The 23,059-nt window shown below is 52.9% G+C and overlaps 8 protein-coding genes across 8 annotated transcripts; 3 read left to right on the forward strand and 5 right to left on the reverse strand.

Annotated features, from left to right (window-relative positions):
* Positions 1-1,202: 1,202 nt before the first annotated feature.
* On the reverse strand, positions 1,203-4,404 carry BGZ61DRAFT_471817 (uncharacterized protein; the record flags this gene model as incomplete). The annotated part of the gene is made up of 4 exons (XM_046248262.1): positions 1,203-1,560; positions 1,625-2,745; positions 2,810-4,278; positions 4,398-4,404. The coding sequence occupies 4 exons, from the start codon at positions 4,402-4,404 to the stop codon at positions 1,203-1,205; spliced, it is 2,955 nt and encodes a 984-aa protein (XP_046110152.1).
* A 635-nt stretch (positions 4,405-5,039) lies between these two features.
* Positions 5,040-9,051, reverse strand: BGZ61DRAFT_440099 (uncharacterized protein). The gene is made up of 5 exons (XM_046244444.1): positions 8,697-9,051; positions 6,812-8,600; positions 6,623-6,767; positions 6,017-6,540; positions 5,040-5,968 (listed from the first exon to the last, which is right to left on the reverse strand). Exons 1-5 carry the CDS (start codon positions 8,894-8,896, stop codon positions 5,369-5,371), a joined length of 3,258 nt encoding a protein of 1,085 aa, XP_046110153.1. The 5' UTR covers positions 8,897-9,051; the 3' UTR covers positions 5,040-5,368.
* A 1,180-nt stretch (positions 9,052-10,231) lies between these two features.
* Positions 10,232-11,476, reverse strand: BGZ61DRAFT_526461 (uncharacterized protein; the record flags this gene model as incomplete). Its single annotated transcript, XM_046252956.1, has 3 exons — positions 10,232-10,610; positions 10,675-11,162; positions 11,228-11,476. 3 exons carry the CDS (start codon positions 11,474-11,476, stop codon positions 10,232-10,234), a joined length of 1,116 nt encoding a protein of 371 aa, XP_046110154.1.
* A 1,212-nt stretch (positions 11,477-12,688) lies between these two features.
* Positions 12,689-14,770, reverse strand: BGZ61DRAFT_340204 (uncharacterized protein; the record flags this gene model as incomplete). Its single annotated transcript, XM_046239289.1, has 2 exons — positions 12,689-14,312; positions 14,367-14,770. The coding sequence occupies 2 exons, from the start codon at positions 14,768-14,770 to the stop codon at positions 12,689-12,691; spliced, it is 2,028 nt and encodes a 675-aa protein (XP_046110155.1).
* Positions 14,771-15,399: 629 nt separating this feature from the next.
* Positions 15,400-15,697, forward strand: BGZ61DRAFT_526463 (uncharacterized protein; the record flags this gene model as incomplete). Its single annotated transcript, XM_046252957.1, has 3 exons — positions 15,400-15,414; positions 15,470-15,505; positions 15,578-15,697. 3 exons carry the CDS (start codon positions 15,400-15,402, stop codon positions 15,695-15,697), a joined length of 171 nt encoding a protein of 56 aa, XP_046110156.1.
* Positions 15,698-16,199: 502 nt separating this feature from the next.
* BGZ61DRAFT_583368 (uncharacterized protein) lies at positions 16,200-16,637 on the forward strand (the record flags this gene model as incomplete). Its single annotated transcript, XM_046256319.1, has 1 exon — positions 16,200-16,637. A coding segment is annotated over one exon (185 nt), but the record flags the coding sequence as incomplete, so codon positions are not given.
* Positions 16,638-16,971: 334 nt separating this feature from the next.
* Positions 16,972-21,720, reverse strand: BGZ61DRAFT_489389 (UAA transporter family-domain-containing protein; the record flags this gene model as incomplete). Its single annotated transcript, XM_046250210.1, has 9 exons — positions 16,972-17,537; positions 17,611-17,978; positions 18,097-18,122; positions 18,191-18,370; positions 19,908-20,543; positions 20,603-21,274; positions 21,403-21,500; positions 21,573-21,613; positions 21,677-21,720. The coding sequence occupies 9 exons, from the start codon at positions 21,718-21,720 to the stop codon at positions 16,972-16,974; spliced, it is 2,631 nt and encodes an 876-aa protein (XP_046110158.1).
* Positions 21,534-22,418, forward strand: BGZ61DRAFT_77538 (uncharacterized protein). Its single transcript, XM_046257083.1, has one exon. It carries the CDS (start codon positions 21,831-21,833, stop codon positions 22,323-22,325), a length of 495 nt encoding a protein of 164 aa, XP_046110159.1. The 5' UTR covers positions 21,534-21,830; the 3' UTR covers positions 22,326-22,418.
* Positions 22,419-23,059: the final 641 nt, after the last annotated feature.

Consider the following 23,059-nt stretch of genomic DNA (forward strand, 5'->3'; position numbering starts at 1 on the left):
CTCTTTGAGCTGCACCGCGGGCGTGTGCTCGGGAGAGAGACTCGAGAGGATGCGACCTTGACGATGCGATGCAGGACGGGGTGGAGCGAGTCGAGTCAAGTCAAGTCGGGGCGAGACGAGGCGATGCGATGCGAAGTGACGCAGTGCGGCGTCGTTTGTCTGAGGAGCGAGCAACCCAGGACCAGAGAGGTACAGGAGGCACAGGAGGTGCGCTACCTACAGTTGGTACGTAGCTTGGCGGGCCAGCCATGTGAGCGGCCCCGACTCAACGCCGCGCACATGGCTGCCTTGCTAGAAGGGGTAAGCACAGCGTGTGCCGGGTGCCTAGGTAAGGTAGGTGGGTAAGCGGCCAGCACTGCCCGGGCCATGGGGGACGTTAATCAATAGCAGCAGCAACTCGCACCTGGTAATGGCACCTGGTAGTGGCACCGCTGGCCGAATTCGCACAGCGCGGTACGAAGTGTCCCAATTACCCGTTACCCCTTGGCTTGGTCGCCCGTCCATCCTCCATCTCCCCCCCCCATCTTCCATCTTCCATCCCGCCCTTCCCCCAATCGTGCCACTTTTTTTTTATTTAGCATTAGAGGTGCACGCACCTGATTTGGGCCACGCGCGCTGCCGCCAGTGTTAACTAGAGCCAATCTACACTTGGCACTGGGCACCTGTCGGTGGATACAATGCGTTGCGCGCCCAACCGCTCCTGATTGGGGGGGTATGTCACTCAACTTTTGATAGCCACCTACCTGCCTAGGCAGCACTTGACTCGAACTCGACGATTGATTGACTGCCTTGCCTTCTAGACCCCGCGGGGCTGTTTATTTACGCAATTGTCTCTCCCATGCTACCCCTCAGCTCCAGATGCTGTCACCTCTTGCCATATACTTAGTGCTCACCCGTCTCGATACCTAGGTACCCACTTCACCCAACTTACTCTTCTCACCATTGTTATGAAGAATTTGGCCTAGCGCCGCCTGTCCCTCTCCGACACTTTTGTTCTCACATGTTGGTCAGAGGATGGTATGGGTGAGACATTTGCACAAGACGTTTACCCTTTCCCAAGGCCACGAGGTCTCCTATCTGGCCTTCGCAACCACATCTACTTGGTTTAAGGTCAATATACATGACATTCCCAGCTTGCACGAGGCTCGCCTAGCCACATAACGGGCTCTACCAAATGTGACTTGGCTTGCGCAGATACTCTGTTATGTCGCTTCCGATCCCAAGACGTCGTCAGAAGCAGCTTTTCCGTCGGTGGCTTGGCCCAAGTTTCGGAAGCTCCCTGTTCGCTGCCCCGGGGTGAAGACGCCAGGGAACATCCTAGGATCGCTTCCTGAGAGGTGGAGATCTGCCATGCCGTCGTTCGACCACACCTGCTCTCGGGATGCTATACCGGCGGGTGATCCCATTGACGTAAGCACTGGAGACTCCAATGGAGGGGCTGGATCCCCAGACGTTGCGCCTTGGGTTGTGGATGTCGCCGACTCTGCCATCTTGGTGCCCACCCCAGTCGTGCTGGACGAGAGCTCTTTGTTCACATTAAAGTTGACGTACCGACCAAGCCTAGTTAAACAGGAGCGTAAGCATCATAGGGCTCTAAAAGATAAAGCCTCCAATAGTAACTTACACCTCTCTCTCTTGCAACAACGTCAAGTATCGGAACTCCTCCCTTCGATCCGGGACGTTGGTCTTGACCATTGTATTCCCTTCTTTACCGGGCTTGTCACAGCCAGGGCCGAGCCACTGCTCCTTGATAGACAGCTCATACCCGCTCTGCTTGACCGAGTTCTTTGCCAATTCACACATGTCAACAGGGCTTAGTTTGTAGATCTGCGCGGCCACGGCATATTCCTCAATGAGAGGCTCCTTCGTAAATGCAAACTGCAATGGATCATCCGTCGACAATGACACATTCAAGCCGCGTCTGAAGTATTGGTGAAACGGATTGCGCTCGTAGGTCAGGAATAGGGCATTGTTGCTAAGGGGGGACATGGCAATTCCGATTTGATCAAGGTAGAAGACATACTGGAGAAGCGGTACCTTGCGAAGCAATAGCCCGTGGCTGATGCTGTGACAGCACAGGGCTGCCACTGCGAGATGCTCGCTGTCTCCAGCTTCTCCGCAGTGCGGTCGTAGAACAAAAGTGTTGAACCCACGCTTTCTGCGCCAATAGTTCAACGACACCATGTTCGCGAACAAGTAGTAGATCCAATAGCTGTACGGCGGGTTCTGTTTTGTATCCCACGCTTTTGGAACCGGAAACTTCTTGAACAGGCGACGCTCGATCTTGCTTTCATCGTCAACGCTGTCGAATCCTATCACCCGCTGGAGGAAGACGTGCAGCTTCGGGTGGCTTGATGGATCCTTGGTTACTTCAAACAGGGGCTGGAACAGATTCCTTACCACCTGCTCGAAAGTCTCCATTAGTCCAGTAGCCTTGTACACGTCATACAACCTTGGGATCTGGATGAGCCAGCGAACGTTGTGTGAGAACAATTTGTTATCCACAACCCATGCGGCGAGTTTGTCCCACTCATCTATGGTCTTGCCATAAACGGAAATGCGCCATTCTACCATCTGATATTTGCTTGACTCCAGATCTGAAATGACTTCTTTAGTAATTTCGGCCAGGTATCGGCCATGTATGAAGTTGTCGGTTTTGAGGAAAATGGTTCGAAGTCGTGACTCGCCAACAGGGTTGTACTTGAGATTGAACTTGTCAAATCGATGGAACGAATCCGTGTGGGCCTATGGCAGTCAGCACCACACCCCCTTGTACCCGATTGTCTTGGGAAGCACCGCTGCAACTTACATGCATATCAAGTGTATCGATGCTAAGGTCATATGCAGTCAAGTTGATACTAGCGAACACTTCGGCCAAAGTCAGATGCCTGCCATCTCGGTAGAGCACCACTTCATTTGGAAACTTCTTCATCTTGCTTTTAATGAAGCGCAGGAGATGTTTCTGGTTCATGCATGCTGAATGATGGACGTGGGTATCCACCTTACGCACATTGTAAAAGTCTCGATGGGGCACTTTTTTGCTGTCGGCTGTCTCCTGGTATTCATTTAGTAGCACGTAGAGGTTGAACTTGCCCTCCAAATACTGAAGTCGACGAAAAGCAAAGCTCTTGGTAGGCCCATCTGAAGAAACATTCAATATGTCGTCCAAGTCCATGTAAAACTCTCTGATAGTAGGAACTTGAATACCAGGTGTTTGAGAATCGTTATCGTCGAAAACCTGGTACACTCCACTGTCATCAAGCTTGAAGCTCATGCCGTCAGGTTTTGGCAATGGAAGCAGATCGCTCATGTCGAAGTCCTCTCCAATGTCCTGACCTGGTTTCCGCCTCCTAACCGGTCTCTTCCCCTCTTGAGGGCCAGCCTGTGGTTGCGCTGGGGATGATCCTATATCGTCTTTGGCGCCATGCCAGTGAGCGTTATCCCGGCCAGGAACATGATCGGAGGCCCCAGTTTGACGGTCGGAAGCCTGCCTCCAGGCCGGCTCAGGTGGAGGAGGATAAACATCCCATCCTGAGTCATCCCTAGGATTGTCGTCGGGGCCTTGCAGTGACAAAGCAACATACTTTCGTCTAAGATCCAAAATCCGTTGGATGTCCTGAGAAATAGCACTGAGTTCGGTTGTGATATGAGGCTCAGTGTCGAAAAGACCACCACCTGAGAATCCAGCGTTGGCGTTATCGGGAATGTCAGCATTGGTGCCATGGAATACTTGGCCATCGCGGGCAGGAGGCTGGAAGGGGTAGCTCTGTGCGTGGGAGGCATTCTGAGCATGCATTTTTGCCGCTGACTCAGAGTTTGAGCCGGCGTCAAAGCCCGAGCCTGATGTCTCTGGTACTGGCCCATTCGCATCTGACCGGCGGGTATCCAGATCGAGTATCAAAGAATCAGCGCCATATTCGGTCGCTGAATGGGAGCCTGAAGTGACCAATGGACTACCATGAGGAGTTGATTGGGATCCAGCATGGGCTCCATTTCGTAGGTCGACTTTACTCCGGTGATAGAAGAATTTCGCATCTGTCTGGCTCATCTGGCGCTCGGCAACAGGGTCGTAGAATGTCGTTCGTCTAGGGAGGTCCCGCGGCAGCATCCCATCTTCAAGATCGTCTTCGTCGCTATCGTTCTGCGGCTCGGCTTGATGGTTTGTTTGGTCATGGGAAGTTGTTGCACCAGAATCTCGTAGTTCATCGCCCTCCTCGTCCGACTCTCTCGCTCGCACGGCGAGTAACGACTCGTCGCCCTCATCAAAGACAGCGTGGCCTAATAATTATGTAGGTTAGCATCGAGGACGCAACTCTTTGTCCCATTGACCCACCACCCGCCGTTGGCTGGTCATTTGGGTAAGGGAGCCAGCCGAGGTATGAAGCAAAGGTACATACCTGCCATGACGATCCCTCGAGGTAGTGAGCTCAAGCTCGAGGCCCAGGTCGAATTGAGGGCAGGATACAGTCCGGGTTGACTGTTGAGTGCAGAATTGTTGAAAGGTCTAGGGTTGGATTGTCAGATGGGGTAGACAGAAAGAGTGGGTAGGTAGGTGCGGCGTCGGTGAGCAATAGATAGCTCGGATACACAGTATTTGGGTAGGAAAGGTAGGCAACCGAGACCCAGGAAGGGCTCTCGGGCGCAAAGGGTGCTTTCTTACCAGGAAGTTGCCGTCATCAGTTTTCTCTCCGACTTTTCCTCTGCCGTGTTAGGATCAATAGCTCATCTGTTGCTGGCTTCCCACCTACCTAATGTGTAGATGCCCCGTACATGCAATCATGTAGCACGTTATGTGGAGGTTCTAGGTTTGGCCCCTGTGCGCGCTAAGTGGCAGCCCCTCTTTAGGTACGTAGGTACCTGAGAAACCAGGTCCTCCGGTAGTTGCAGCGCCGACCCCGCCAGCTCTTGAACTAGCAGATTACGGCACGAGGGATCGACACGATACAGAACGGCAAGAATGGGCATCGAATAGATAAAGAATGAGTTGCGGATTAACCTCACCTAGGCTTTCTTCATCTAATACTAGCAGTAGAAGCGACAGAACCTGGATTCTGTAGAAGTACGACCTCGTAGGTATGGACGTATTCGGGCCGTACTTGACGGAACTATCGCGTCTGGTGCCAAAAGACGGTCCGCCCATGCCCCTAAGGTACGATAGCGGGTTAACTTAAACCGAGCGAAGCAGGTAATTAGTCTGTGAACCCCATTTATCTTCCATTGTAACGAATAAATGGCTAGTCCTGATATCCGATGTGCTCACTACCTACTTGGTCAATATCAGCACCATTACATTCATCATCAGCGTCAATCCCGTCTCCATGAAGACAAGCTTGGCACCTCTTTGAGAGAGCTGCGCGAGGGCCCAGTCTCACTCCTGAGTAGGGCCTTCACATGGCTCTATACCTGAAATGGCCCTCTCCAGGGCCCTCAGAATGGCTACATGATCTCGAGTACGGCCCCACGCCAAGGACACAGCCCCGAGAATCTTTCTCCCTTCCCTCAAAATCCGAGCAGGGCCTTTAGCTACACAGATATCGCCGACCCCAGTAATGTAGGCTCTCATGTTTGATGGCCGGCCACATCGAACAAAATGCTGTACCATCTCATCGTCATTAGGCCGGTCCAGTCGGATAAACGTGGGATCGGAGCCGGGGAAATGTGGCGATCCCCCCGAATCTAGGCCTGGGTGTTCAGCAGCACCTGCATCTGGCCCAGATGTTGATGCAGTTGTCTGAGGAACATTGCCAAGAGGAGACGATTGTCGTGACGGACTGCCACTCCGATCATATTCATCACCAGACCGGTCTGGTTGTATCATTGGAGCCACTCGTGACGCATAGTAACTGTAAGCCCATAGGGTCAAGGTGGCGAGAAAGACAGAGCTCGGTTCGTAAAATGCCATGGTCGAGTATCTCCGAATGTGCCAGTACAAGCAACCGCAATGTACAGCAGCGAGGCGAGCTTTCGACTACATATTTTGTTAGTGCCAGCCTATGATGCGTGGATGAAAGCCTACCTCATCACGTTGTGCCCACCGGAGAATCTCTTGCTCAGCAGCTCCCGCCTCTTCTCTGGTTGGAATCTTTGAAATGTCGGCCGCTGAGCCAACAATAAATAAGACGAGTGTGAGAATATCTCGATGTGGAACGAGAAGGATCACTCGAGAAAAGTGCAAATGGAAAACAGTTGGATGCTCGGCTCCAGAAAGAAGCGCGATTGTCCCATTGGCAGCCCAGTGTAAAACATCTACACAATCAAGTGCCGCATTTCGCCACGCCGCAAAAGTTGGTAATTCGTTCAGCCATTTCTCGCTGGATAATTCTGTTTCTCGCAAGTGTTCCCGCGAAGCTACGTCGGTACGTGGCACCTGTTGAGCAGATGGGATCCAGAAAGACAGTGGTCGTTGGAAATAAGACTTGATTTGATCGATCTCGCGATATACTCCATGTAGGAGAAGGATTCGACTCGACTCTCCTAGATCGGACTTTACTTTTCGTTCCAGAAATAGTTTGCGTACTGCCGATTGAAGTGACGGGTTTCCTGTACACATCAGAAAGTGTTTCAACTCAACAACCTATTCCGCGACTGTGATCTGGAGCAGAGTTGGAAGGAAATCACTCACGATCGGTCCGCTGAAATAATTCGGCCCACTCGTGCGCACTAGTTGTGTTCCAAAGACCTTCATGGGGCAGATCGCTTGTTGGTACGTCGAAAGAAAATAGAGACTGGAAATCGATATGTTGGTATTGACCCATAAAGTCAAGTAACTAATCAATTAGTGACATTCCCAAGACGATCACATATCACATACCCATGCCAAGTATCCAAGGCGACGTTTAGTCTCTAGTCGAACCCAGTTCTGCCATTGCTCATGCAGGACATTTAAAGATGCATTCCGGATTGTATCTTTGACACGAAGATCTGACTCTTCAGAAGAAAGCATTGATCCATGTAATTGAAATGACTCGGCGAGGCCAACAAGGCTCCCACAACGTGCCACGGCGTATGATCTCAGTCGAGTCGATCCATAGTAAAGCATGCCAATATGACTCAGGAGCAGAGACTGAAAGACGGCGGTCTGGTGATCTGAGCCGCAAGAACGTTCAGTCTCTATTCGAAGCGCCCTTCGTAGATATTCGTGTAAAGGTATCACCATCGCATCGAACTCCTGGGTCCGAGTGTACTGACTACCGACGGCTGCCATAGCCAGGGTCAATATCCAGAAATCGTTCACTGTTGTCAGAGTCTGATGTATTATGGGTATGATTGGGTTGAAGCTAGCGAGAAAGAGACGGATGAAAAGGTCGAAATGTAGCATAGAGGGAAAGTTATGACTGGTATATGAAGGATAAAATCCATCACAGTCCAGGCAAAGTCGACGGAAATTATAAAAGATTTCGTCGTAGGTGGATTTCCATATCAAAATGTCAGGTTGATCCGCCGTTAAAGCGTGGTCTGTTGCCAAATGGTCGAGATTTGGAAATCCAATAGGAGTAGAAGGAATCTGTTCGGGGCGAGGGTCGTGAGACATTGCGAATTGGTGATGTGTGCCAGGAATCAAAACCTGTGGCACTTTGGAGCGAACTGTACAAGGAATGCGAGCTCCATTCTTACTAGTTGCATACAGTTCGCCCTCCACAACATTGCCAACTCGACTGTCAGTACTGGTCCAAGAGATGCTTGACGGTGTCCCAGATGGTGAGGTTGCTGGCCGGGCCTGAGTCATGAAGTGACCCTCCCCTGGAGCAGATGATAGGTCGTGGATGGTCGTTGAGCCGGAAAAGGTCTGAACATCCATGGGAACAACAGGTAGTGCTCCTTCTGGTTCGAGCCCATTCCCACTCATTGTCAAGTCTAGAATCGATCGATAGTCAAAATCGATGGTATCGTTGGTTGGAATCCAGTTAATATGGAGGTCCAGGTCCGGTTCATAGGCTGTGTTTTGATACCCGAAGCTAGGTACGTCGAGACCAAGGAAGCCGGGAGTTAGGGCATGAGCCGTCTGAACGCTAGGCCCGGGATTGAATATCTGAGGAGTCTGGCGTATCAATTGGGGTTGCTGAAATTCACTGATTCCCATGGAGCTGTAGGAGACGTGGAGAGGTTGATGGAGGGAAACCGCATGGTTGCCCTCCAGTATCGCGTTCTGGTGATTTTGGCTTTGTTGGAGACTCTCATGGGATGCCATGAGCTGCTGGCCTGTTGCCCCATGCGATACCTGCTCTGAAGAGAGGCGCGGGCTGAAGATAATGTTTTCAGTAATTGAGGCCCTCGGGATGACAGAATTACCGGGGCCTAACGCCGGCTGTCGTTCTGGGGACGTGCTCTTTGTCGAGTCCGGAGAAAGGCCCGACCGATCGGAGGGTCCCTCATCATAATCTGCTTGATTACTTCTGATAGATTGAATCCTCGATGCAGGATATACACATGGAATCAATCTCGCATGGCACCGACTGCAAGGGTTGCCTTTGTTACACTTCTCTCGGGCCTTGGAGCACGGTGTGCATGCTCTTCGCTGCGTCGTTGCTATTCCCGCGTTGGGAGAGATGGCTACCTCCCGGGATGGGTTGTGTATGAGCATGTGACGCGTCAAGACATCGCTTTTTATAACGTTAGGCTGGTAGAATCGAAATGCACGAGGGTTTAGAGCTTCGGATGGTGGCATGGAAGGAGAAGACTCCAGATACACAACATACCTTCTAGCAAAGCGCTTTCCACAGGTTGGGCAAGTGAATCTTCTTGTACTTTCATGGCCTCTTTCATGTCGTTTCAAGTGCTCAACGCGCTTGAAATTCCTAGAGCACTGGGAGCATTGGAAGCTGGAGCTTGGCGCGGCGTCCTGGGACTGGCGACGATCACTCGGGGGCCACCCGGGCTGGTGCGGCGAAGACGCCATTGAATAAGCAGAGAAAAATAGACCATTTCAGATGATAAGGTGTTCGAAACAGGACCTATTATAGGCTTAATAAAGCCAATGTCTCTGCCAGAATCCCGCCTGTATTAGGATCAGGAGACGAAGGAGGGGCTCGGCGGCATCCCCGGTTAGATGCTAGAAGTGGAAAGGGTGGTTCGCCACAAACGAAAAGATTATCCGTGCGCCGAGAAGTAGCATTCCTCACCCACGCCGTCTCCAACAGGACTGGAGACACAGGGTAGCCGACTCAGCGAACGGGCACCAGACGCCTGTACCTGTACCGTGACCTGAGGTCTTAGCAGTGAGGACTCTGACGAGCGCGCTGCGGCGGCGTGCGGCGACGTGGAGATGAGGTGCGTGCATTACGAGGTCTGTCTGTGTACTCTGAGTGGCTGTCGCGTGCGCTTCCAAGCTTACTTGGACAAAGACTTGACGGAAAATTAATTCTAAAAACCTTAGTGTACAATTTCATGCGACAAATACCTAAATATTGTACATCAAATATTCTTACAATATTCTTGACATAGCCTTTAATCCCCATGGTCACCGGTGTCTTCCCCCCCTAACCCATCATATGGAACAAGGTTATTACCAACTCGAGCGCAAGTGACCGTCCGGATATGTGAGGGTGAGAAGAAATCTCCGCTTGGGCATTCAGGACTTCTAGAACACCGTTATTTTGAAACACAGTTATTTTGACTGGTCCTATCCAGAAGAGATAGCGTCCGTTTTAGCTCGAGTAATGCTCTTCCAGCGTTTATTAAGCTGAGCGGGAATAAATCCTAAAACAGATGCCGTCCTTCGCGACTTTGCCTGTCTCTGGCTAGCTAAGGTTACACAACCAAGATCACACAGCGAATTATCCAGAGAGACGAGGGCAGGGTATGTTCGAGGCAGTAGCATGACTTGCATGTCCTTTGGAGGCAGTGACTTGATATCAACCGGTTTTGCCTAGTTGCATTTTTTGCGCCTCACCCCTACATGCTACCCACCTTCGGCACTTGAAAAGGTAACGTTTGGGCTGCGTCTGGAGGAAATTTTCCTTATTCACTTATAGAATACGTGCTACCGTTATGTTAGGACACAGCTTGGATGTCATCAGCACACACCCTGTGTGGCCTATCTTTCGACACGACCGCTCGATATCCTTGTTCACATTGTATGCTTCGTAGCCGCTTTGAGCTCATAAATTACCATTCATGATGAGATAGTCACCAGAAACTGTTTGAAGAACAGACTTCCGAAGCGCCTGGCCGACCACCTGGCCAGCCAGTCCAGCGCCCTCCTTGACCCTAAAAAACTCCGGACTTCTTCATTTTAAGCTGGCAGTTTGGCCGCCTCGGACGACTCCGAAGCACCTCGGTTCCCGTGATGAATACTAATCTCAACTGTCTTCTTAATACCAGTGCTTTCTGTTGTTGGTTCCATACACTGGACCTGTCTCTCGAGTATTTCCTGTTTTGATGATGACGACGAATTGACACTGTCTACCTCTGGGTGACACCCATCATCTTGAACTCCGTCCCAGACCGAGAATGGCGGTGGATCATTTCCACCCGACGAATATAGTCTTTCGTGTCGAGACGGTCGCCGGTTCGCCAGTCGAAACGATGAACTATCAGGGTTGTTGTGATTGTTATTAGCGTGGTTGCTGTTATTGCTAGAGAGTGCCAACTTGGAGGCGAGGATATCGATACTGAGAATCTCAGTTAGAATTTTACAAGGAGATGGTTGGATGGCAGGGCGACGAAGGAACTGACAAGATCATAACAGGGAAGAGGCACTCCAATGTATAGAAGAAGTGATCAATCTGGCTTGTGAGGGTTGTGGCCTTTTGCACAGATGGCTGGAAAAAGTAAGTGACGGCTCTTGTTATGCCGATGATGGCCAGGGTGGCCAGTCGGATCTCAGTGCTTCGCATGAGATGCTGGAAGAGGGTAGACCTCAAGGAAACCTCCTGGGAGATCTTCTTGGCCGTCGTAAACTTCTTCAACAGGAAGTAGGCGCTGAGGCATTCTACTAGGGCAATGGAGACGAAGTAGCCGATGTGGAGCCCGTTTATGGTGGTCCTTAAGATTGCTCGACCAGCGAGAATGACCCTGACCCGAGAAATGAGGATGAAGATTCTGAGGACAAAAATGACAATGATGAGGAACCAGAATATGGCAATGAAGACCAAGCGGTCGCGGTTGCGCAGTATGCGCACCAAGATGGCGTAACTGTAGAAAGAAATGCCCGCCTCTTGAACCTAGACAACTCGAGACTTAGCAAAGTGAAAGAGGAAGCGGCGCCGAGGTCGACGCTCAAGCATACCATCCACATGATGTCTGCAACCGCCGAAGCGGCGGCCGAGTTGACGACAGGATAGTCACCAAAATTGTAATAGTAACACAGCCCATTTGCAATGGCTCCCGCGGCGGACACGACGATGGGGATGAGGGAGACGGCCGAGAGGCTGGTGATGCCAATAACTGTTAGGCCGAAGAGAACATTTCCTATTCCAATGGTACTGAGAATAGCCCAGCTGGACTGGAAATAGACGGTCAAGTCGACGTCGGACATGATGGAGTCGGACTCTCGAACTGTTGGACTGTCGGACGAGCAAGCAGATTTACGAAAACCGGTATACAGAGGCCAAACTTGGCCTACTCGGACCCGGGTAAGGTATATATGGGAGGACGATCAATGAGCCCCCCCCCCCCCATGGTGACAGCTGCGGGATGTGAAACTCAATTTTGCCTGATTTGCAACAGGATGCATCCCAAAGCAACCCCAAGCGCACCATAAGAGGCACGTCAAAACCACCCTACACGGCGTTGCTGGTCGCTCGCACAGGCTGAATGGTCGGAGAAGCCACTCCCGTGCAGCCCTCCGCAGCCACGCCACGCGGGACGCTCGATGCGCACCAACGAGATGAGTGGGTCGAAATGAATCAACGGATCTGCGGGGTTCTCCGGGGAAGGATCATACATATCATGGGGCAGGATTCCGGGGGCGGGGGCCAACGACGGCGACGTCTGCAGCCCTGTCCAACGACTCCAGCGAGTCTCGAGTCGCTTCTGTCAAGACCCCTGATGCTTCGCCATCCCGACTGGGGGATCGGGCGAGCGTGTGGAGAGCTTGCTGTCAAGATCCTGGTTCGTGTTACATCCATGTGGGCTTACTTCTCAGCCCAACATCGTCTCACTGGATTCCCAAGACGCTCTCAGCGGGCGTTGGTCAAATACCCAGACACACACCACAGCCCAGATCCCTGACCGCTGGGTTGGATTCTGACACTGGCACACGTTGCTTCCAGGGAGCTGGGTAAAAGGAGGCAAGGAATAGGGGAAAAGAAATACCCCCCTCCTCACTGCGGCTCCCTTCAAGGGCATTCGGCCGAACGATGGAAGACTGCGACTAATTACGGAGCTGTTTGCAGAGTATCTCCCTGGGACAGGCACAGATAGTCAGCCCTGTCATCTACAACTGATCCCAGCAAAAACCGAGATTTGTTACATTACGAAAACGCTTCCGGCCATGTTCTCGCAAATAACACCAGTTTTCGGGAATGCGTTTCCTGACTGGTATGAACCCCAAGTTAGGTTAACCCTTAGTGATCTGTCAATATCAACGGTTTCCATCGCCAGAGAAACTTGTCATGAGGCTTTAGTACGGTTGAAATGTCTCTGTTAAGTCCGTCTTTATCTCTGCCTTCCCTTAGAACTTGCTCTCTACACTTTCGTCCGCCCTGTCTAAAGCGATTCTCCTGGATGGGCTGCGGCCCGAGTGGGCTCAGGAATCCACTCCTCGCTCTGGGAACACGATGCCAGATGCGTCGCCCCCGTTCAACAGACCAACCCTCATTTGCCCCCCTCCTCCTCTGTTGGCTCTAAAGTAGTAAGGTATAAAAACCAACTCTCTCGCTTCACCGGCTGTCTCCCCGGCCGCCGAAGAGGCTCCGCTCGTCTCTGGGCGGTTCCAACCAACGCTTTGCAGGGCTACGTATTCCTCGCCGGTCTGCTCATCCGTGCACTTTTGCTCGGAAACATGCGAGTCTGCCTTCAAGTACGTATCCTTAAAGTGGTTATTCTCGCCTGAGTTGTCGACGTCCTCAACGCAGTACACGATTGGGCCACGGGCCAGCGTCAATGTTCGCTGGTTCGCGTATCGGTGCGGCGTTAAGTATCGTGGCTCAAACCCTCCGACTTGCAAGGAGAAGGATGGGTTTTCCGTGGTATACGTGGGGTCGAGGTAGACGTAGCCCTTCTTCACTTCCACGGTGCCCGATTGGGGAGAAGGTGTCAGGATAAATGACCCATTCGACCAGGCCGGCAGCCTTAGACGAATCGCCACTGGCAAGGGGGCGGCAAGTTTGAACAAGATGTTGCCCTCCCACGGCCAGTTCGACTTCTGCTCCAAGATGACAGACCCTCCGTTGACATCGAATGTAACCTTGGCACCAGTGTACAAGTGCACGTTGACGAATGCACCCTCTCCTTCGGCGCCATAGTCCCAGATATATCCGCCCAGGCTACCGAACAGTCGGGATACGTTCGGTGGGCAGCACGCGCACCAGAACCACTCATGGCGTTCGCTCTTGTCAGCCTCGGAGCTCGCTAACTGGTTCGCATACGTAAAGGTCTTGCCGTCAAGGCTCATGGATGTCATGATGTTGTTGTACAGGCACAACTCCATGATGTCGGCGTAGTGGCCATCCAAGTCAAGGTGCAAGAGGCGTTCGGCGAGCATCATTACAGCGATGGAGGCGCACGTTTCCGCGTAGCAACCTCCCTCATCGGTGCCCTGGGGGAGAAAGTAATCGATCCCAAAACCCTCCCATTGCTTGATGGCCCCGATACCTCCAGTTAGGTACATCTTCTTTTCGACCATGTTGTCCCAGAGTCTATGGAGTGACTGGGACCAGGCCTTGGAGTCAGGCAACAGTCGATCGTCAGCCGTAGAGAGGTATATCATGTCGGCAACGGCAGTAAGGAGGTACACAGCTCGAACTGAATGACCCTCGATGGTAGGCTGCTCGATGATGGGCGCATGGGCCTGGCAGTACCAATAGGTGCGGTTCTCGGGATATGCGTCAGGCCGCAGCCAGGGTCCGTCACCTCTCTTCTCCATCTCCCAATCATAGTAATGCTTCCCATCTTGCCCTTTGGGGTTCCCGCGTTCGGTCAAGAAGTACTGGGCAAGCTCAAAGGCTTCAACGCTTCCAGTAGCCGAGTAGAGGCGGAAAAGGGCGAGTTCGATCTCCGGGTGGCCTGGGTAGCCATGGATCTGATCTGGCCGGGGGCCAAACTGCTTCCCGATAAGACTGACATACTTTTGGATGGGCGCTATCAACAGGTCGTTGCGATAATAATCCCTGTGAGCAATCGCAGCCTCGATCAGATGGCCAGCGTTGTAACTGTCGCAATCCCAGTCAGTAACAATGTCCCACACAAGACTGCTCGCCGCTTACAGTTCATGCATATCCCGGAGGTTCGACCAGCACTTCCCGGGTTCAATGACAGTGTAGTGCACGTTCAAGTAACCATCTTCTTGCTGCGCTCCTCTGATCATATCGACGAATTCGCGAATTGTGCTGTCGATCTCGGCGTCGTACTCGTCGGCCAAGAAGTAGCACGCGCCTTCGATCCATTTCGCAATGTCACTGTCCCAGAAAAGATGGAAGGGCACAGGCCACATGGACTTGTCTTCGTAGATGGAATGCCATTTGAGTGTGAAGCATTCATACCGACCTGTAGATCGAATTTGTTCGAGCTGAGCGCGAACGGTGGAGCGTGAGACGGTTGCTCGCCGGGTCGAAAGTAGCGATTTGCCTGTAAAGGTCGTCTCACGGAAGGCAACTTGCGGATGCGCCATGGCTAGGAGATACGTTGCAGAGTGTTTTGAGGCCTCGTGAATGAGTTGAGATGGACTGAGCCATTCCCGTGCTTCAAATGGTCTCCGGTGAGCATTCTGGGCGTTTGGGGGCTTCAACAAATACCTTCATATGGCCCGTCAGATGCATCACACGCCCGGTGGGAGACGGCCCACTCGTACCAAACACATCTATCAAGCATCAAACCTCAGTCCCGGTGGGAATCATGTCCTGATCCGAACCACTGACAGATGATGTATGGTGGGATGCTCCCACCGGAGACTCTCGCAAAGTGATGGGGTTCCATCCCGGTGGGCGCTGGCTCTACGTGGCTGCCCAAGACTGACGCCTCTGAACTTCTAAAGAGACGACGATCTGCACCCCGCTGCGCAGCGAAGCTTGGAGACTTGGGGGAGAGTCAGGACTCTGAGGTGGTAACAGCTGGGCGGGGAGAGCTGATCAGCCCACCGCGATTCTACTGTCGGGCGCACTCCCACCGGAGAGTCGTCCACAACACTGCCTTCAGTCTTCATTTTTAGCTGGGCGACGGGAATCATGGCAGCGGGGAAGTAGTTATCGCTGTTCATGTGCGCATCCTCAATTAGTTTTCGTTGCACAGCAATCGTCCGCCATGGATCTCCTCCAGGTTAGTTCAGCTTAGACGACCATGCTCCGCGCCCAAGGCTGATTCATTATACCAGAAATTCTATGATTGCTATGGAGAATTCTTGCGTATGGTATGGCTTTGTGAGCCTATGACGCCTCGGCTGCTCAACTTCTTTTTCTTTTTTGAGAAGTCGACTAAATAGCTTCTGCGCTTCAATGTTTACGATGCGGGAATCATGATTGTCATCATAGCCGATGACCAGTTCAACGATACTACAATGTGGGATGCCGACAGGAAGGGCATCATCGCCACTGCACCCTGAACGACAACTGGTAAGATAGCTTGAAAATTTGGGTTTTGCTCAGCTCTGTGTTGGCGGCACGCGGGCCAAAATGGTGAACACATTATGAGCTCTTAGAGTTTCCATTATCGCCATGATCATTGGCGCCATAGTACGACCTATTTCCAATACTTCGGAGCTCTTATATTCGGACGTCCGTTGACGTGAGTCATCTCGGCTGTTGTTTTGGGTGTGTCGGTTCGTAGCTAATCAAGTCTAGAGGCCTCTGCTTTGGTTGCGTTTACATTGCGACAAGTCTATACTGTTAGTCAAAGCTCTGCCCTGTCCATGAGGCATTCGTGTGCCGCTTATTTCGGTGACTCAATGCTCTCCGTGAACCATCCGCAGGGGTTTTGTTGGCATAGTCACTTAATTGGGCTAATAACTTGAACTCTCATCGCGTTCTGGGCTGCTTATAAGTTATGGGATGTCCTTCAACAAATCGCCGTTTAACATTGCCTGGCGGGTTTCTAACGTGATACAGATCCAATTGGCGTTTCTTTCATCAGAATCTCTTTCTGGTATTCACAGTCGCCGCGCCGGCTGTATGAGAAACGCCCAGACCTGCCAGAGCCAGCACTCAACGTTCTCTGTCAGCTCCAAAGTGGTATACCAGGATCCGAGCACGTCGACCAAGAGTTTCACGAGCTAGGTGACCGGAAAGGTTGAGGCTATGACATTCTCACACCGGGAGATGGAGGAGGATGGGTCTAATCACGGCGGGTCTGAAACAGGTGTCGGCTTGGATGGTAAGGTGTAGAAGTGGCTCAGCTGTTCAACCACTAGTGTTATGTGGTGATGCGAGGCAACGAGGTGGACGGCAATGCGTCTCATGTAGCCCACTAACATCCGTAACGGGAGTGAAGGTGGCATAGACACAGATTTTGGTAGGGGAATATATGCTTAATAGATTGGATTGGATTGGAGTTTGTTCAGCTTTCATAATTCCCCACTGATGCGAATAGGCAATGGCTGGAGCCAATTTGCTGAGTTGTCATTATCTTCAACCCAATGCCGAGAGTTCTCGATTCAAGGCACGGCTAGAACGCAATGCGATATATCGTGACGAATATCACTCACTCATCCGTTCATCGTACATTCCAGTGGATATCCTTCTATAAGTCTATTATTTCGTACATTCATTCACTCATTGATTAGAGTGCATGGAACAGCTCGAGAATGTATACCGCTACACAAGCAATGCTGTTCTATATGTGTCAAATATAAGCCTGAATGAGCACCCGTATAATCGTCTATCAGCTGGCTTTTCCCTCTCGTACATTGGCCACAGTCGGTTCCTCCACCTTGCGTTTCGTACCCATTGTGTATAACCCTCCGGCACTAAACACAATGATAGCACCGAGCATAGTACCAGGTGCGAGACGATTGCCGAATAACCAGATGCTCAGAAGAAGGCTTACAAGTTTCCGAATGTTGAGGACAATGGTTACAGTCAGAGCTGTGGAGACTGCGGCCAGGAGGTTGACGCCACGAATGCAGGCGTACTGGGTCAAGACGTTGATGGCCAGGTAGACGAGTTGGCTCGGGACCGGGATGGAGTCAGAGGCTATGCTCAAAAGGCCAGGCATTTGAATGAGCGGGCTCTGTAGCAAATGACCTAGAGTACGTGCCATTGACGGGAAAAAAGGTAAGAAAAGCGGCAGGGAAAGCGCGTGGGAGTAGAACAAGTTCTCCCGCCACTGTGGACCGTAAATAACGTACGTAGCCTCCGTGTAGAGACCCATGATGGCCGAGAGCACTTGAGCAACGAAAAGGATTACTAGGCCAGTGCCGAAAGCCGGCCGGCCACTGCTCTCCTTCGCTTCCTATACAAGGGCCACCGTGTTAGCGTGAGGGCCATAGATGAAACTCGGGAACACGGGATAGATAGTGACTTGCCTTAGCCTGAGAATCCGACCACGCGGCCATGATGACACCAAGTGTCAGCAGAACAACGGCTACGACCTGCATGCGGGTGTATCTCTTGCCATAGAGATACCCAGCGGCCATGGTGGTGATACTGCCTCCGGAGCGGAGGATGATGTGAACCGGCACAGAGATATCGTAGCTGAAGGCATGGTTGTTGAGGACATTGATGGTAAAGAAGAGAACAATGTTGACAAGCCAGCGACGTATTGGAACCTTGTTGGGGGCAATAAAGTAGGGGTTTTGCTTGTCAAACTGGGCGATGAAGCCTGTAACGGCTACAAAGAGGAATTGCACGAAGGTCAGGAGAGTGCCTGCGATTATGGTCAGCTGAGCTCTTTCCGAGCGGGTCATTCTGAAGGGATGACATGCCACTTGAGGGCTCAAAACTGTGACAGATTAGCACTGAATACCGGATATCCCGGGGTTCCCGGGGCGGGGTGGTTTCATCTCACTTCACAATAGCTTCGAGGGCGTAGACCTGAGCGAGTAAGAAGTCAGCCTGTGTCGCAGCCAAGGCAGAAACTCATGACCACCTGGGAACCGTACGTTGGAGCAGCATCCACCAAATATCAGGCCGAGCATGGTCGCCGCGGAAAGCAGAGAAGGGCCCATCTCACGGGCGAAGCGCTGCGCCAACGAGGACGGCCCAGACTCCAGCTCCAGCTCAATTGCGTTCTGATGGGCATCATCGCGGCGGGTCATGTCTGGAGCCTTGGTCGCCTTTCTCTCCCGGAGAGCAGTTGTCGACATGGGGGACGCTCCCGTAGGGACGGGGCCAGCGGCGGAGAGGTTAGGTGAGGCCGGGTGAGGTGGCCCTTTGAACGGTGATACAACAGGTCGAAGTTGTCTGGGTTTCAAGTCAGCCGAGGACGGCATGAGTTTGAGGAGCGGATGAAGCGAGACGAGGTACAAGGTACAAGGGCGCCAGCGAAGGGTGATGCAACCAGGTAAATAGGGTAGGAAGGTAGGTAGGGAAGCAGGTACGTAGGGCGGCTGTGCTCTAAAAAGGACACGCTAATTAGCGCGCCCACTCTCACCAAGCTTACAAAAGCGGCTGTGGTGGCACCCTGGGCGTAAGGCATGGTAGCGCCAGCGTGCCGCCACTGACTGGCCCTGACTACATTCGAACAGCTGCTGCACAGCTTCGTGCACGTACTCGTCAGTGTGAGAAGGTGCATAGGTGTCAACTCGTGTGGCAGAGCTGGGTACGGAGAAGTCCCCCTCGGACTTTGTAGTTGAGCGGGGCCATTGAAACAAAGGGGGAAAGGTGGCTTCAGACTGTTATATTGACTCGAGACTCACTATGTAGGTTCAGAAGGGTACGTCAAAGGCAACCTGGGCTCATGCCTCGAGTATCAGGAACGAATTGGCCGAGGGCTGCTATGGGTATTTGTCGGTCGATACGCAATCCAACAAGACCGAATAAGAAAAGATGGAATTATCGGCACAACATTGGTAGAATACATAGCGTGACGCCAAGAACCTTCTGCTGACGACGAACAAGAGAAATAATATTGCTACTTCGCGGCCTTCCTCGCACCAGCTCGGTGTCACGCCGCCACTTAGATTGGCCAAGGATCTTGCTCCTTGATAGCGACATTTCACTGGCTGTCGAGCATCCCAAGTGCCCCCACCTCCCTAAGAATGCACCAAAATAGGAGCTGTCGGAACAGGGATCGGTACTCGGCCCAGGCCTAGACCGTGCCAAGAAGGGAGTGCACTTGCCACACCAGGTACGTACCAACACAGAAGCCGGTGACAATGGAGTCGAGCTGGATCCCGTCTGGATCTGGTGTCTCTTTCATCATATGAGTGGCATTTGTCTTTGATTCTCAAATAGTCTCTTCTCTTTGTGTGGTTTCAGCTACACGTGGCGACCAAACGCCGTCCCATGCACTCGCCTCCGCTACTCCCGCGTCCATCCGCCCGTGTAGGCTGACTGGCACGACGCCATCCTCTCTCCGACCTGGTCAGGGCCCTTCCCTTGCCGTCGTCTCCACGATGCACCTGTCGACACGGTGCCGCCGGTCTGGGTCTCTTCTAAGTATAGTAGGCTGCGCATGGTCCGTAACCCCTCGCTGTGCACCATGGTAATGCCTTAGTCTTGTCTCGAGTAGGGCGAGTCCAGCTTCCACCAAGCGTCACGGAGCCCGCCCTGGTCTTTCAAATTTGCATTCCATCCAGGCAAGTCACCTTTGAATCCCCACGCTCAGTCACCTGCAAGATGAACGCCGTTTGTCTTAATCTAGAGTGCTGAGAAGACGAAGAGCTGCAATCGACATGTTAGCTGCGGCAAACCTTCTAGGTACCGTACTTTTTCGCAACTCACATTGTTTGTCGCAGCAATTGCAATGCTATCCTCGAACGGATGCCAGCTCATGTGTAGGATCTTCTTGTTGAAGTCGATCTGATCGGCATCCGTCTCCTTCCGCATTCTCTGACCCTGCCCACCAGGGCTTCCTGCCCGTGAGCCACCCTTCTTGCTGCCATTGGTGGATGTCGGGCTCGTCGACGAGTTGATGGGGGTGGGTACTCCGACCTTCTTCGCCTTGAAAGCCGACTTATCGGCTTGGAGAACGACCTCGACCTCCTTGTCGGGGTCTGACGGGTAAATCATGAAATTGTTGTTGTAGCTGCCCGTCATGACGTTCTTGGCATCGCCCGAAAATACCACCTCAAACTTGTCAAATATGCTGTCGTTCTCGTACGTGTCGCACAATCGCGGGCGCAGATGCTCGTGGATCGGTATTGTCTTGACGGGCTGTCGCTCCATGTTGATATCCCAAATTTTGACTGTGAGGTAGTCGCGAGAAAGAATATATCGGCCATCGTACGAAAATCGAACATCGGAGATGGACGAAATAATTTCGGAAAAGAATGACCTTGAAGATGGGTCCTCCTCTTGCTCAAATACTGGGATGTGTCAGCGGGAGCCCTCCTAGCTCATCGTAGGCCTACGCGAGACTGGGGATACAAACATTTCGCGTGCTGGTCGCATAGGGCACTCTCTCGCATGTCGGCAAGCTTGATTGTACCCTTTGAACTAGCGTACATGAACCAGTTGCAGCTCATGGGGTGGAACTCGGCGGCTGTAATGACCTCGGTCAGCTCCTCCATATTAGCGGGCTTGATGTCGACGATGTTAAAGCTCTGGTCTTGGATGTTGAGGTTCCACAGGTTGATGCGCAAATCATCGCTGCTGATGAAGGTCTCTCCGTCACTGTTCACAGAAATGCTGTTGATGTGGTAGGCATGGGCGTTGGCGTAAGTTCGGCGCGGCACGGCGGCGACGACGGTATCGTGATGTGTGAGGCGAGGCAGCTTTAGATCGGCGGCATTCCGAAACTGGTGGGCTGGGAGGGGTCGAGCAGCACCACCACCGCCGGCCAGACTGCCAGGAGTGACATCGTGAGAGAGGTTGTTTTCGGCCACGACTTTGAGTGACTTCTCAAAGACTTTCCAAAGTTTGATGGTCTTGTCGTTGGTGGATAGTAGGTAGTGAGAGGAGTTTTGTCGACGGCACCACTTGATTTTGTTGATCTTTTCCTCAATCTCGAGGGACTTTAGGTAGTCAAACTCGGGCTCATGGGATTGGAACTCGGTGTGAAACTTGTACTCGCAAGTCTTTTTCTATCGGGATGTCAGAGACGACGATACATGGGGCAGGGCAGGGTTGGAAGGGACGGGAATGGTGACGGAATGGTGTCAGTGGCGGAAACTGGTTGTAGTCAGGTGGGCAGTTGGGAGGAAGAACATACCGTCTCGTTTCGCTCGAACAACACGACGCGCCCGCCTTTGTCTCCCGTGGCGAGATAGTTGCCAGTATGGTCGAACTCGACCGTTGAGATGATATCGGCTACAGCAGGAGAGGGGGAGCGGTCAGCACATCCAAGTAAAAAAAGAAACGGGAGAGGGGCAAAGAACATACCTTCAGTGATGTCCTCAACATCGCCCTTGTCACCAAAGCACCTGCGAGCATGAGCTTAGCAAGACGAAGACCAAGATACAATAGGTGGGGTGGTGGGAGCATACTGAGTGAACTTCCACGTGGGGGAGTTCGCTTCGCTATCGACCATTTTGGGGAGCAGCGATAGCGGGGGCTAGACAGGGTGCAGGAGGGTATCTAGAGAGATTGAAGAGGAGAGGTGAAAGAAAGTCTGGTGAGGGCGAGGGGCCAGGGAGGGGGATGGGCCAAAGCAGGTCGCTGGGGATGAGCGGCGGAGCTTGCGTGGGCAAGGTGGAAGGAGATGGTCGGGAGAAGAGCTACAGCAGGACACGCCTAGTTTTGCAAGAGGCGGGCGGTGTCGTCGTTGGCAGTCGTAGTCGTCGTCGATGTGGTTGTCGCCGGCCGGTATTTCAGCGGGAGCAGGCAACGGGCGGCGATCGGGGTGGAGGCGGAAGGGTGGTGTTGGAGGTGGTGGTGATGGATGATGTAGGTCGGCCGGCGTTCGAGGCGGTCGTTGGTGGGTTGAGAGTGGGCGGGCGGCGGGCGCGAGGGCAGCAGCAGCTAGCAGCAACGACACAGAGTGGCGGAGAGGCGGCAAGGCGGAGATGCGGAGAGGCGGTCGCTATGTCGGTCAGGACCGCGTGGAAGGGGAAGAGGCGAGCGAGGATGAAGGCCAAGGGATGCCGCGGCGAGCGAGAGATGGTCGAGAGGACGAGTTTGGGGCGAGGGATGTGACGCAGCAGGGCCCAAGGGTGAGGTGCAAGTTTGATTTGGGATCGGACGGGACAGGTGTGATGGGGTTGGTGCGTGTGCTCGATGAGGTGTGAGGTACGGGTGGGTGCTTTGTGGTTGGTTGGGTCCAGTACTTAAGGTACCCAACCGCACTGCTGAGAGCATGTCCATCCTTGGTTAACACCTGAGGTACCTCGAAGCTCTGCGCTCCGGTGCGGTGCCTTGGGTACTGCTACAATGCTTCCCACACGACTGACTGCTGGGTGCCCCGCCCTGGGTACTGGAGCTGCTGGAGCCACCTGGACGAGGCGCTGGAGGTACCTCCACTGCCGCTGTTCAGAGGGCGGTTCACCTCAACTTTTCCATCCATTCCATGCTGACTGAGGTGCTCCCGGGCTCCACTCCGTCTGGCCCAGCTGTCCCTTTGCTGAGGTGGGCTGCTGGCCAGAGGTAACGGCGGGGTGGAAAGCCCCCTCCACTCAAAACCTCGGAACCTAACCAACTCCAACTCACCCCTCGCCTCGCCCACCTCACCTCACCTCACCTCACCCACCGCAACCCGGCCTTGTCTAGCTGCCTGACGCATCGAATGTAATGGGCTTGCAGCCGAGTGGCTCGGGTGACCTTCAAGCCGAGCCTACGAGGATCGAGGGTGGCCAGGGAAGGTAGGTCGGCACGTGGGGGATGGTGTCCGTTTCCGGTTGCTGTAGATAGCTCCCTAACTGGGCAAGCGAGCA

The sequence above is a fragment of the Ilyonectria robusta genome (assembly GCF_021365365.1).
Source record: "Ilyonectria robusta strain PMI_751 chromosome Unknown BGZ61scaffold_2, whole genome shotgun sequence".
Lineage (NCBI taxonomy): Eukaryota > Fungi > Ascomycota > Sordariomycetes > Hypocreales > Nectriaceae > Ilyonectria > Ilyonectria robusta.